The following is a 12,940-nucleotide window of genomic DNA, read 5'->3' on the forward strand; positions in this document are numbered from 1 at the left end:
CGGACTTGCATATTTCCTTCTTCAGCACTCCCTTCCACAATCTTGTTCTCGAGGTGTCTGTACCTTCGTAGGTGGATTAATAAGGAAAGAGCAATTGGGGTATCTGTCGATCAACTGTATCCATCAAAACTTTGGATTTCTTGAGCCTCGAAACCTGGATTCAATATGTCGCACGGGATTTTCTGCGCCCATGTAACCCGCCGTTGCTATAACAAGCCACTTCGATCGGCCCCATCCAACAAGCACATTCGGTGACCAAAGCCCGTATAGCTCAGTGGTAGAGCGCATCACTAGTATAGCTGGTGAATGATGAGGTCCCTGGTTCGATCCCAGGTGTGGGCATCACCTTCAATTAATCTTTTGCCATTTGCTTCCTTTTTCTCATCTTTTCCTTTTTCTTTTTCTTTTGCTTCTTACATCTCTATTTTTATCCTTTATCCTCTATATTTCTAGTGTTGTTCGACATATATTTATTCATGGTTCTTTGGTTCGACGGATCCAGCCTGCATCAAGCGTGGCCAGCCTGCATCAAGCGTGGCCAGCCTGCAACAATCGAACTTGAATCGCTCTCCTGGTCTGCGGCCGCCCAGGAAAACGACATTAGGATAATCGTATTATTTACAACAAGATATCTTGGAGGTCTAAGTGTGCGCAAACATCCATCCTTTCCTCGGTCCCCTCTCAGAATACCATCCAACAATCGACAGCCTCTGCCTCCATTGGAACAAGATACCTCGCTTGTAGAAACAAGCAGCAAAGGCCTTTAGCCGTCATGCGAGCTACCTTCTTCAAAACGGATAGTGCGTTGGCTTCGGCGTACGGATCGTCGGGCACTAAGTAGTAGTTTCCAAGCGAAGTTAGCCAGGGACGTTCCCATTTTTTTCTTTCCTTTCAAGAATGGCGGCTAACACTTACACCGGACGTATTTCCGCCTCGAAGGGAACACATTTCTTGTATGGTATTTGAGAGACCGAAAGCCATGCGCGGGAAATAAGTCCATGGTGTTGTGAGGTTTTGATGGACTGTCCGTCTAATGACGAAAACAAGAGAACTAACACGCGAAGATTTTGGGGGCGCGACTTGGTGATAGATGGTTTAGACGGGACCGCGCTGGAAGGAGGCGAACGCCCAGAGATGGGACGTCACAGCTGATGATCTCGACTCCGGACAAACTCCTTAGCACTCGGGCACATTGAAATGCTTTGGATATTGCCGGGAATATTGAGGGACGTTGAATGAGGAGTTTTCAGGAACTACGACAGTCGCGTCTCTCTGATGACGGGGCTATTTTTAGTGAAATAGAGAGGTCGCTTCGTCACCCGCGTTCACTCTGTGTTAGATCGCGAGCGAAGTATTATCTAGCTGATCGTACAAATAAAGCATAGCCCTGTTTGAGGTATGACAGACAATATAAGGCAGAATATCAGCGCGTTGAGAGCCGTAAGAAACAAGTGGGACTCCAGCTGAGATATGTATTTGAATCCACGATTTTACCTGATGGCCTCCCAAGACTAACACTGTCTGTGCTAGATGGCTTCGACATCTGTAGCGTCTGAGAGTAAAACCTGGTTCTGGCTGTCAATAACTCACCCCGGGAAGGCATTCGAGAAGTTAAGGCAGCGTAGAGTAAAGGGAATTGTGTCTAAAGCGATGAGTGCGTGAGGACGGTATTGGCTCAGCCGTCGATGTTCTGTCATCCATATACATTGTGTTGAGGCAGAGCTTCGGGGTAAGGTTGGGGAAGCCGGAAAAGCCAGTGACATGTCCATCTATGTGTGCCACGTTGTTCTGAGGTGATGCTGTGTTGTTGTTGATGACTTGGGGGCCTGAGGCCTTTTCTTCTTTTATTCTTTCTCTCTCAGAGTCTGTGAGATCAACTCCGGCCCTCTCAACGCAAAATAACGTTAAGATTGTTGGCGAGCAGAGGTAAGAGTATATGGAGAAAAGTCCGAAACAATTATCTTTTCCACATTGCTCATTTACCTTTCAAGTGCCTCGCCCAATGAAAAAGACCATGGTCCAAGACTCGATTTCGTCATTGCGTGACAGCAGCACCTTGCAAGACTAACAGTTTCGAGCGCGATTACACCTCGTTGGTAGAAACCTATCGGCTGGAAGAGAAGGTCCTGAGACTTTTTGTGGAAAAACATTCCGAAATAATTTGCTTAATAGCACAAGAGTTCTTCGTCTTTACTTCCAATGTAAAATGACGAGTGTATTTCCATCGTCCTCTTGGAGGGTGCTGTTCCTCGAGTGCCTCGCTGTTGGGCTCATGATTCGATATCTGCAAAGGCCTGGACTTGTTCCTGGGGCCGCTTTTCGGCAACAGGCTCCAGACACCCTGATGGTCTTCCATTTACACTGTGTCAGCAATGTACCTCCCCACCCTTGTCCCTCCAGAAACGGTGGTCTGTCACGTGTGTCACGGGATGGCACAGTGCATGTCCTTGTTCTGACTGTTTCCGCCAACCACCGTCATTCTCTCCGTGTTAGCGTCATCGATCGTTATCAGCGAGCCGCTCGTGGATATGCTTTAACTTTAACTACTTCGCCTCTTCACCACCAAGGTCTACATATCCCTTCCGAGTCTTCTTCTATATCGACACGCAAATACACCTTCGAGACTGTTGAGCATCATGCTGCGCAAGTACGGCACCCTTCTCTGCGGTGCCGTCGCCGGCATCCTGCAGGTTCAGGCGGAGCAGCCCGGAGCAGCGAAGCCTGAGAAAGCTGAGCTTCGTGACCTGCACTGGGGTCAGCTCAACTTCCTTCATACTACGGATACGCATGGCTGGCATGCAGGTCATCTTCAAGAGTACGTATAGTCGAACAAACTGAGAAGAAGGCGGATATGCTTCTTTTTCCCACTACCAGTACCCTCTTCTAGGCAGCAGCGGCGACTTTGAGGGAGCCCAAGACTAACGTATACCTTGGTGTTCAACAGAGCCCAGTATTCCGCCGATTGGGGAGACTATGTCTCGTTCGCCCATCACATGCGACGAAAGGCTGATGAACGTGGCGCCGACCTCCTCCTTGTTGACACCGGCGATCGGGTAGATGGCAACGGCCTCTACGATGCGTCCGATCCCAAGGGTCTTTTCACATATGACATCGTCAAGGGGCAAGACATCGACATCATATGCAGCGGGAATCACGAGCTTTACGTCGCGGAAACAGCCCGGCAGGAGGTCACGCGCAATATCCCCAACTTCAAGGGACAATATATTTCCTCCAATCTCGACTACATCGATCCCAAGACTGGGAAGCAGGAGCCCATGGCCCGACGATATAGAAGATTCAAGACCAAGAATCAAGGCATAGATATCGCCGCATTTGGATTCCTCTTCGACTTCACCGGAAACGACAATAACACCGTCGTTATACCAGTGAAGCAGGCTGTCAAGGAGGAATGGTTCCAGAAGGCGATCCGCGAAGACGTCGATCTCTTCGTAGTTATTGGCCATGTGGGATTGAGGATGGATGAGTTCAGAATTATCCATAAAGCTATCCGCCAAGCCAACTGGAATAGCCCAATTCTTTTCTTCGGCGGCCATGCCCATGTCCGTGACGCCGTCAACTTTGACTCCAAGGCGGCTGGCATTGCAAGTGGCCGATATTTCGAGACTATTGGCTGGATGTCCGTTGACGGCCTCAAGATCAAGGAGAAGGAGAAGGAGAAGACTGAAGACCCTTCCATTAGCTCCAGCTTCAAGGTCCACCGCAGGTATATCGACAACAATCTCTACGGCATGTACCACCATACCGGTCTCGACAACGCTACTTTCCATACGGAAAAGGGCCAAGCCGTCAGTCAACAAATCACGAGGGCTCGAAAGATCCTGAAGTTGGACCACAAGTACGGCTGTGCTCCCAAGGATCTCTGGCTGACCCGCACTCCTCACGACGCCGAAGATAGCATATTCACCTGGATCGGAAACGAGGTCCTTCCCGGCGTGGCCACTAATAAGGAGAGAGCTGACATCCCGAGACTTGCAATTCTCAACACCGGGGGTATTCGGTTCGACGTCTTCAAGGGCGCCTTCACGCGAGATAGCACGTTTCTCGTGAGCCCCTTTGTTAGCACCCTGAAGTATATCCCCGATGTTCCGTACGAAATCGCGAGCAAGGTTATCACCTTGCTGAACAGTGGCGGGAACATCTTCACCGACCGTGGCCTCGATCCTAGGTACTTGTCCGTACCGGAGAAGTGGTCCGGCAAGGACTTGGGCATGCTGCCCGTCATTCCGGGTCCCGGACTCGAGTTGCCAGGTGCAGCGGAGCAATACAGGCTGGCTGGCGACAATACCGATGACAAGGACAAGGACACGGACCGGCGGACGCGAACTGAGGGTTACACGACTGAGGACGACTTTGGCAAGGATGGCGATGATACTCTCCACGCGCCTGTCCCGTACTTTAACATCCCGAACTGCATTCAAAGTGAGATTGCATTCCCGGTGGACTCCACTCCGGAGAAAGTTGACCTTGTCTTTATTGAGTTCATCACTCCGTGGGTTCTTGTTGCCCTCAAGTTTGCCGGTGGCGATTACACCAATGAGGATGTCGGGTCATACACGAAGGAGACCTTTACCGAGCTCCTGGCCCACTGGGTCAAGGATAACTGGAGGAACAAGTGTTAAATTTTATGTTCCCGAGTCTTCCTTGTCCGTTCTTTCTTGTTTTGCTTTTCTTGTTACTAGAAATATCTACTTTAGAAAACCCCATTTGGATTTTTCTTCGGACGGACTTCAAGGGATCGGCGTTTTTGATTGGGATTTCTTCCGACGAACAGAACATATACGTCTTGGGCACACAACTTGAGGAGCATATTATACCATATACAGAACTTATGAAATTGATCTTTGCGATTTTGGCCTTGCTAGATATTATGAAGCATAGTTGACCGTGCACTTCAGAGCTTTCGAAACTCCATACTAACGATTCTCAGGACGTGGCCTAAGTAATCTATGAAGAAGTCCCCCGTGCCCATATTCTTGTTAGGCCCTGTGACATTAATAGCCCATGACTCGGAAGTATTTGTCCTCTTCTTGGAGTGTAGTTTATCATTTTTTATCAGCAACTCTACATCGTAGAGGTGGAAAGCCACAGGGTCTTGTTGACCGGGCTTGGCTCACCGAGGAAGAAGGGAGTGGGCACCTGTCGGAAAATTGACAGCCGTCACCACCTGCGAATCTAATCTAGACAAGGCAGAGCTTTGGTTACGACAACAGCAGCCTCCCACCTTCGAGCTCCTGTTGCTCCAACCATCAACAAGCATCATCCAAACCTCACAAATTACCAACCATACCCGACACATCCCATATCGCCATCGCCCTTCGACTCGTATCTCCCCCATTCACCCAATCAGCATCTCTGATATATTCCCATTTTCTCACCCCCACCCGTTGTCGCCATGGCCGAAGCTGCTCTCAAGCCGGAGAAGGACTTCTCCAAGCAGGTCGATGAGCTACTTCCCAAGGCTGAAGAACTTGCCCAGGTAGGGCTCGGCATTCGTTGGCGCTTATCCCAGAGCGGATTTGCTGATATCTGTGTTCTAGTCCGATCTTCAAGGTGCCATTGAGAAACTCACTGCCCTCGAGAAACAAACCCGACAGGTTAGCTCCGCCTCTCCTCTACCGTGACGACGTCTTCGTCGATACATACTCGAGATCGAACCTAACATTCATCACTTCTAGGCATCCGATCTTGCGTCTACGTCCCGAGTACTAGTTGGAATCGTTACGATATGCAAAAACAAAGGCGACTGGAGCTTGATGAACGATCAAGTCCTTGTTCTCTCTAAGAAGCACAGTCAGCTTAAGCAGGCCATTACCCGTATGGTCCAAACCGTCATGGGCTTCCTCGACGAGACGCCCAACCTAGAAACGAAGCTATCCGTCATCGAGGCCCTGCGCACCGTCACCGAGGGCAAGATCTTCGTCGAAGTCGAGCGCGCGCGAGTAACCAAGATTCTCTCCGATATCAAGAAGGCGCAGGGCGACGTCAAGGGCGCCACGGAGGTTCTCTGTGAGCTACAGGTTGAGACCTTCGGGTCCATGGACAGGAGGGAAAAGGTCGAATTCATCCTGGCACAGGTTGCTCTCTGCATCGAGACTGGAGACTGGACCCAGGCTGGTATTTTGAGTCGCAAGATTAGCACCAAGTACCTTGCGAGAAGGCCAAAGAAGACTGCCGAGCAGCTTGAGAAGGAAAAGAAGGAGAGGGAGAAGAAGAAGGCTAGGGGAGAAGAGGTGGCCGAAGAGGTCGAGGATGATGTGACGGATCTTAAGCTCCGTTACTACGAGCAGCAGATCATCCTGGCCAAGCATGACGACAAGTATCTTGACGTCTGCAAGCACTACAGGCAGGTCTTGGATACGGAGGCCGTTGAGGAAGACCCGGCCAAGCTTCATCCCGTATGTTGATGTCGTTTTCTCCCTGTTGCTATTTGGCCTGGCGCCAAACTAACTCTGCTCGTTCCGTCAGGTCCTCCAACGAATCATCTACTTTGTCATTCTGGCTCCTTATGATAACGAGCAACACGACCTCCTCCAACGAATTCTCCGAGACACACGAAACTCCCAAGTTCCCCTCGATGCCGAGCTTCTCAAACTCTTCACCGTTCACGAGCTTATGCGCTGGCCCGAGGTGGCCAAGAAGTTTGGCCCCCATCTCTGCAGCACCGACGTCTTCGACGCCGAAGAAGGCCAGTCGTCCGACGAGAAGGCTCACCAGCGATGGAAGGATCTGAGAAAGCGAGTCATCGAGCACAACGTGCGCGTCGTGGCCAAGTATTACACCCGCATCCAGATGGGCCGTCTTACCGAGCTCCTCGATCTCGCTGAGGACGAGACGGAGAAGTACATTAGCGAGTTGGTTACGTCGAAGACGGTCCACGCTAAGATTGACAGGCCCGCGCGCATCGTTAGCTTCGCTAAGCCGCGGGATGCTGATGATATCCTTAACGAGTGGAGCTACAACATGAAGAGCTTGCTGGGCTTGCTTGAGAGGATCGACCACCTCATCACCAAGGAGGAGATGATGGCTAATATCCAGGCAAAGTCAAGAAAGGCAAGGTAAAGTGATATCTCCAGAGTTGGGGGTCTTGAGGGGTTAGGCGCATGGTAGGGATGGATGGGGCGAATTGGGCCTGTCCCTCCTAGGAGTCGTCTTAAAAACGTGTGTGTACTAGTATTACAGGCTAGAGGCGGTCCTCCGTCTGGACTGATATGTACCATTCATAGATATGGTCTCGACTTGTGTGTCTCGTTCTGTTCACTACTGTGAAGCACTTTTATAGATGTGCCGTGCATATGTAAAGTCTCGACCTTCTCAGGCATATTGAATGGCCCTCCCGTCTTGTGTATCTCTATGTCTATTACGTGTATGTCTATAGTTGTCTATGCGAGTCTCGCACTCTCCTTAGGCTCACTCTCCTTCGGCTCAGCCTCCTCCGCAAACTTCCTAATAAATCCGATAATGGGCATCATCCACTCCCTCGAAACCGGCACATAATGCCCACCAGGATGCACCGCCACCACAGGATCCTCACACCTCTCAATCAACCCCCGACTCCTCGACTCCTCCACAACGGTATCCAACCCCCCAATATAATGCAACGTCGGCGTCCGTATACTCGGCTCATACATCCACTTGACCTCCTCAACAGGCATATAAAACCCCGAATAAACAACCGTAAACTTCAACGGCCTCCCACCATTCGCCCCCTTCAACTTCTCAGCCCAACCCTTCGCGCCCTCGGGAGGCGTCCTCCTCGGCTCTTCCATCGCGGCGGCGACCATAGCCGCCAGCGCACCGCCCTGAGAAAACCCAACCACTCCATCAACCCCTTGCGCCTCGCGGATGGCGTCCGCGACGGCCGACATTCCGGCGTCTAGGCCGTGGACCACGGGGGAGGTCGGATCGCGGCGGAACCACGCCCAGCTATCGAGCTGGTCGTCGGCGTCGGAGGGGTCCAGGGTGGGGGAGGAGGGTGTGAAGCCGGGGATTTCGGAGGGGCGGAGACGGATGGGAGCCGTGGGGTAGAGGAAGGTGAGGGTTGTGGAGAGGGGGGTTAGGGCCTTTGTTAGGAGTTTTTCGAGGGCGCGGGTTTTTGCGCGGAAGAGGGGGCCGGATTGGGTGTAGCCTTTGAGTGATGTTAGGTGTGTTTGTGGTTCATGTGAAGGGGGGTGGTTGAGGTAAGATGTTGGGTTGAACGGGTGTTGGTCTGAGATGTGACGGGATAAGGTTACGCACCATGAAGCATGAGGACCTTGAGTTCCTTCTTGGGCGGTTTAGGCGCTTTTTGGTTCCCCTTCTTCCCGACCTGGGGCTGCGTCGAGGCAGGACGGGAAGGCCCGCTCTCGGACGGGGTTGGCGTCGGCGTCGCAGACTCGGACATGGTGCTTGCGCGTCTGATGAAGGTTTGGGTAAAACTAGGTGTGGATGCGCGGGTCAGCCTCCGTACACAGAGGCTGAGCAAAAACATTAACGAAGGATCCCTTCCTTCAGTTGGCCTTGAGGGCTCTTCGCCGATATTATGTGGTCCTGAGATATTGTTAGCGGAAGTGGGGGGAGGTTTGATATTATAAATTGCATCGGAGAGTGGTGCTTTTTACGCACTTACGGGCAGGGTGAGCGAATGTGAGCGAGATTGATGATCTACGAACTCGCCCCCGATCCTTACAAATAGCAAAACAGGTCGAAAAGGACGTAAGAAGGAAAGTAAGTAGCAACCCGCTTTTCACTCAGTGAGACTGAAGGGCGTGGTTGGAAGAGGCACTAAGATTGACGTTTACGGCAGTTGAATTATTCCTCCAAGTCACGTGAGATACGCCGAGGTTCCGAAACGCCGTGAGGCTCGGGGCGGAGGATGGGAGAAGTTTCGGGGGGGATTTAACGACAGTAGGTAGACAGGGCAGCAGCGCAGGCCGTTCGCCCATAACTAGCTAGATACCTGCTGAAGAAGCCGTGGTAATCGAGGGACAGCTGCAGATTCCAATCACGAGTAGCATTGGGTCTCAACAAGAACGTAAGATCGAGATCAAACCGACGGTGAGGTTTCTGGTTTCCGGACGGGATATGTGCAATTGGCCGGTGAAGCCAAGTCAATTGGCAGCAAGCTGCGGATATTTGCGTCTATGATACAATCCCTCCCCGGTCCATGGACCCTTAGCAAACCAGAGGGTCAAGAGTAGTCTAATGCATTTCCGGCAGAATATCCTTCGCTTTAGTGGGAGGGCTTCGCGTGGGGGTTGCGGGGGTCGTTCTTCCACTCGGCACCTATTCTCAGGGTTAGATCTGGTCGTCGGCGAATGCGTGTGTGTGTGTGTCCTGGAAGGCGGCGTTTACTGCGTACCCTGCATCATGGAGTTTTGCGCGGCATTGATTCCGTAGGCGACAACGAGACCTTGAACGTCCCAAGTTAGCATCCATCCCTGGTAGAGAACATCCGCGAGGATTCCGTTCGATCCGTTCGAAAAGTTTATCGCGTACCGGCAATGAAGAAGGGAGCCATCGGCCTGACTGTTTCCGGGGGATGCGGATTAGCTTCATATTCCTCAAAGATGGGCCAAGGGGAAAAATTCGCTCCCGTCGTGGCGGACGTAATTGACATACCGATAGGCGTGGAGAACTTCTTAATGGGGTTGGCACCGAACCAGAACATCTTGACTTTCTTATTGGGGGGGTGTCCGACTAGAAACGAAGGATACGTAGTTGTTGGCTTGAAGGGTCGACGGAGGATTGTTTCTTGGACGAGCTGTTTTTGATGATTCGGCTGCCGGCAAAGACCGCGAGGCAGTCTGTTGATTCCTTGCAAACCAGGCGTCAATTGGAAGAATTGGGAGGATGAGTCAGCATTCCGCCAGGGAACAGTGGAAGACGGCAAATGAGACAGTGTGGGCCTGTTGATTGGACATCGTGCGAAGCTGCGACGGCACCGGTTCCGGACTGGCCTGAGCTAGGTCCATTATCATGTGACTCAGTTTCGGCTCGACCAGCCCTTTCACACGAGCTCATCGAAGTGGGGATTCGTGGAAATCACGAGACTCCATTACATCATGTTACAGCGGTAGCGGTATTTGTCCCCCAGCGACAAGTTAGAGTTGGGAAACTGCAATTGTGGGGAGGTACCTTTGGAGCAAGCTCCCGTTCTGGCATCTCGCATGTCCCTTATCAGCTCCAAGCTATGACCATCCACCAGCCAGAGCACATCCATGATGCATCCAATTGATGCCTGGTTGCCCGCCCATACAATCATAGCCTGTAATAGCCACAGCCAACCCCGTGTTCCCCATTTTAGCGTTGCCACCCCCAGCTTCGAAGAGCCAAACAGAGAGCGAACTGCTGCGGTAGTGGTCGTAGCATATACGTAGATTGGGGGCGCCTTGCTCCACCAGACCAGGATTTGTTTCCACGAGAGTTTCTGACACTGATGCTCGTTGCTCATTGCTGACTCGGGGCAGGCACTGTCACCTTTGACCTAAACTACCTTCTCTCCCCCTTCTCCATAGCTCTTGCCCCGTTTCCATTCCTATTCCCATTCCTATCCCTGTTCCCATTTCCATTGATAAAGACCTTCTCCCCCTTCTTCCCCCCTCCCCTTGACACCATCAGCTCACCATTGACTCTTCCCGCCCTCTGCTTCTCCTCAAAGCAACCCCCTCCTTTGCCATTGCCAATTCCCTGGTCCGTTGTGGTACAACATCAGATTCTCCTTTCTCCATCCGTCCATTCCTACATCACAAAGTGCGGGGTGACAACCCATCGGCAAGTTGTTGCATTGCCTCTCTCAAGCTTTCTATCCAATTAGCAACTACACCTGCCCTCCTATTCACTGGACTTCTACAGTTACACTCCGCATCCCCGTGCTCCTCCAAACCCAAGGCAGCATACACATCCGCATACTGCCATACTGCGCATCTCGTCTCAGGCCTCTCTCTATAAGCTTCTCCTGTATATCTGCTGCTGAACACAGTATAACTGCTTGCCGTTGCCCATTGCCTCTCTTGGAACTCTTTCGCCGCTCCGCTGCCGCCCAACAGTCCAATCCAAACGCTCCGAATTACAACAAAGGAAACTCCTCCTCAAACCCCTCACGGCTCGGGTCGTGTTTCCTAGCCTTGGTTTGTTTTTGTTATTCTCCTTGGCTAGCGATTCACTCCGTTTCTGAGGAGAGGTCGTGTCGCGGTTCAACTACAGCGATATTCCTTTTCCCGTCAAATTCGGCATTATCCAATTCGTTTCCCTATCATCGCTACCATGCTTAGCGGAAAGCTTTTTAGAGCTAGCACGAGCTCCGGCGTTCGATGCCTGTCGACGTCGGCAGTTCGTGCCAGCAGCAGGACCCCGTCCATGGGCGACATCAACCCTACCCACGAAAGCGTCGAAGAGTTCAATCAAAGGCAAAAGCAGTTCCGGGAGAAGCTCATAGAGGCGAGGAAGTTGCGAGATGCAGGTGCGTTGAAGCATCAGTTACCCCCCCATGACGCCGAAGATGAGGAGCATATTCCTGGTCTCACCACCCAGGGCCTCGGCTCACTAAGTACCGCTGCTACAGAGAAAGCTGCGGAGCTCGCTCAGAAGGAGTCGCACCGAAAGTCGGGTCGCTTGACCAACCTTATTTACGGTACTAAGGAGGGCAGGGAGATGGACGCCCAGATCGAGGCCAGCTTCAGCGCTGTTCTGGCCCGAGGCAAATACGTCCACTCCATTGTCTTTCACGAGGTTTACCCTGACAAGGTTGACGAATATGTTGAGCTCGTCGGCAAATGGTACCCCAAGATGGCCGGCGTGGAGAATAACAAGGTTCACCTGGTCGGAAGCTGGAGGACTGAAGTTGGCGATTGCGATACCTTTGGTAAGTCCTGCCAATCTTGATACCCGGCACTCTCTGCGTCAACTAAGCTAACTGATTTCTGTTTTTGTTACCAGTCCACATTTGGGAATATCAGCGATATCAAGGATACCACGAATCTCGACACCTCATCGCGTCCCACCCCGAGTACCCCGCTTTCAAAGAGAAGCTTCGAACCTTGATCAAAAGCCAGAATACCTCGCTCATGCAGGAGTTCTCCTTCTGGCCCACGACCCCTCCCCGAAAGCTCGGCGGCGTGTTCGAGCTCCGATCGTATACCCTGCACCCCGGCAACCTGCTTGAGTGGGAGACCCACTGGCGACGTGGTCTCAAGGCTCGTCGTGAGGTCATGGAGGGTGTCGGCGCCTGGTTCGTGCAGATTGGCGACCTCAACACGGTCCACCACCTCTGGCAGTTTGCCAACCTTGAGGAACGCAAGGTCCGCCGTGAGCAGAGTTGGAGCATAGAAGGCTGGAGCGAGACGGTTCACAAGACTGTTCCTTTGATCCAGACGATGAAGTCTAGGATCTTGATCCCTATGCCGTGGTCGCCCGTTTCTTAAGTCATCGACGCAGTGTCCTCACAGAGGCCGTTTTCTACGGAGTTGCCTAGAGAGGTCCTGATTCTTGAAGCTTGAACGATGCCGAGCAGACAACGATTACATTTGCGGCAGCTACGAGACGACCAGCATCGATGTGTTCCTGATCGCCTCTTTATCAACTCGACTTAACGGAGCATGTTCTGCGGTCCAGGACTACGGCTTGCTTTTTTCTTTGTTTCAAATTCGACCAGTTGTTTCTCTTTTTCTTTCTTTCTTGGCCTTGTCATTGCCTTGCATGGTTCTTTTTCGTTTCCTTCTGTTTTTCAACAAGTTGTTCAGGGAACTCTACTATAAGGCGACGGTGATTGCGGCGTTTGCGGACTCGCTCAGGCGAGGTTATTAGGGTGTATGCCTTTTCTGCACATATCGATTTCCATACTTTACAGAAACCCCAATGAGAATAAAGGCATCAACTGATACATGAACATCAACTGATACATATATGAATCTGCTATTCGGCGCTTATAATTGTGACACCCCTG

General features: G+C 51.8%; 4 protein-coding genes across 4 annotated transcripts; 3 read left to right on the forward strand and 1 right to left on the reverse strand.

Moving 5' to 3' along the window:
• Window positions 1-2,636: 2,636 nt before the first annotated feature.
• SAPIO_CDS10108 (Uncharacterized protein) lies at window positions 2,637-4,640 on the forward strand (the record flags this gene model as incomplete). Its single annotated transcript, XM_016783757.1, has 2 exons — window positions 2,637-2,815; window positions 2,945-4,640. 2 exons carry the CDS (start codon window positions 2,637-2,639, stop codon window positions 4,638-4,640), a joined length of 1,875 nt encoding a protein of 624 aa, XP_016639198.1.
• Window positions 4,641-5,413: 773 nt separating this feature from the next.
• On the forward strand, window positions 5,414-7,080 carry SAPIO_CDS10109 (26S proteasome non-ATPase regulatory subunit 12; the record flags this gene model as incomplete). The annotated part of the gene is made up of 4 exons (XM_016783758.1): window positions 5,414-5,497; window positions 5,559-5,615; window positions 5,697-6,416; window positions 6,487-7,080. The coding sequence occupies 4 exons, from the start codon at window positions 5,414-5,416 to the stop codon at window positions 7,078-7,080; spliced, it is 1,455 nt and encodes a 484-aa protein (XP_016639199.1).
• A 320-nt stretch (window positions 7,081-7,400) lies between these two features.
• SAPIO_CDS10110 (Uncharacterized protein) lies at window positions 7,401-8,401 on the reverse strand (the record flags this gene model as incomplete). The annotated part of the gene is made up of 2 exons (XM_016783760.1): window positions 7,401-8,146; window positions 8,257-8,401. The coding sequence occupies 2 exons, from the start codon at window positions 8,399-8,401 to the stop codon at window positions 7,401-7,403; spliced, it is 891 nt and encodes a 296-aa protein (XP_016639200.1).
• Window positions 8,402-11,262: 2,861 nt separating this feature from the next.
• On the forward strand, window positions 11,263-12,419 carry SAPIO_CDS10111 (uncharacterized protein; the record flags this gene model as incomplete). Its single annotated transcript, XM_016783761.1, has 2 exons — window positions 11,263-11,860; window positions 11,935-12,419. The coding sequence occupies 2 exons, from the start codon at window positions 11,263-11,265 to the stop codon at window positions 12,417-12,419; spliced, it is 1,083 nt and encodes a 360-aa protein (XP_016639201.1).
• Window positions 12,420-12,940: the final 521 nt, after the last annotated feature.

This window comes from Scedosporium apiospermum (genome assembly GCF_000732125.1).
Source record: "Scedosporium apiospermum strain IHEM 14462 chromosome Unknown SEQ_SAPIO_0154, whole genome shotgun sequence".
In the NCBI taxonomy this organism is placed as follows: Eukaryota; Fungi; Ascomycota; class Sordariomycetes; order Microascales; family Microascaceae; genus Scedosporium; species Scedosporium apiospermum.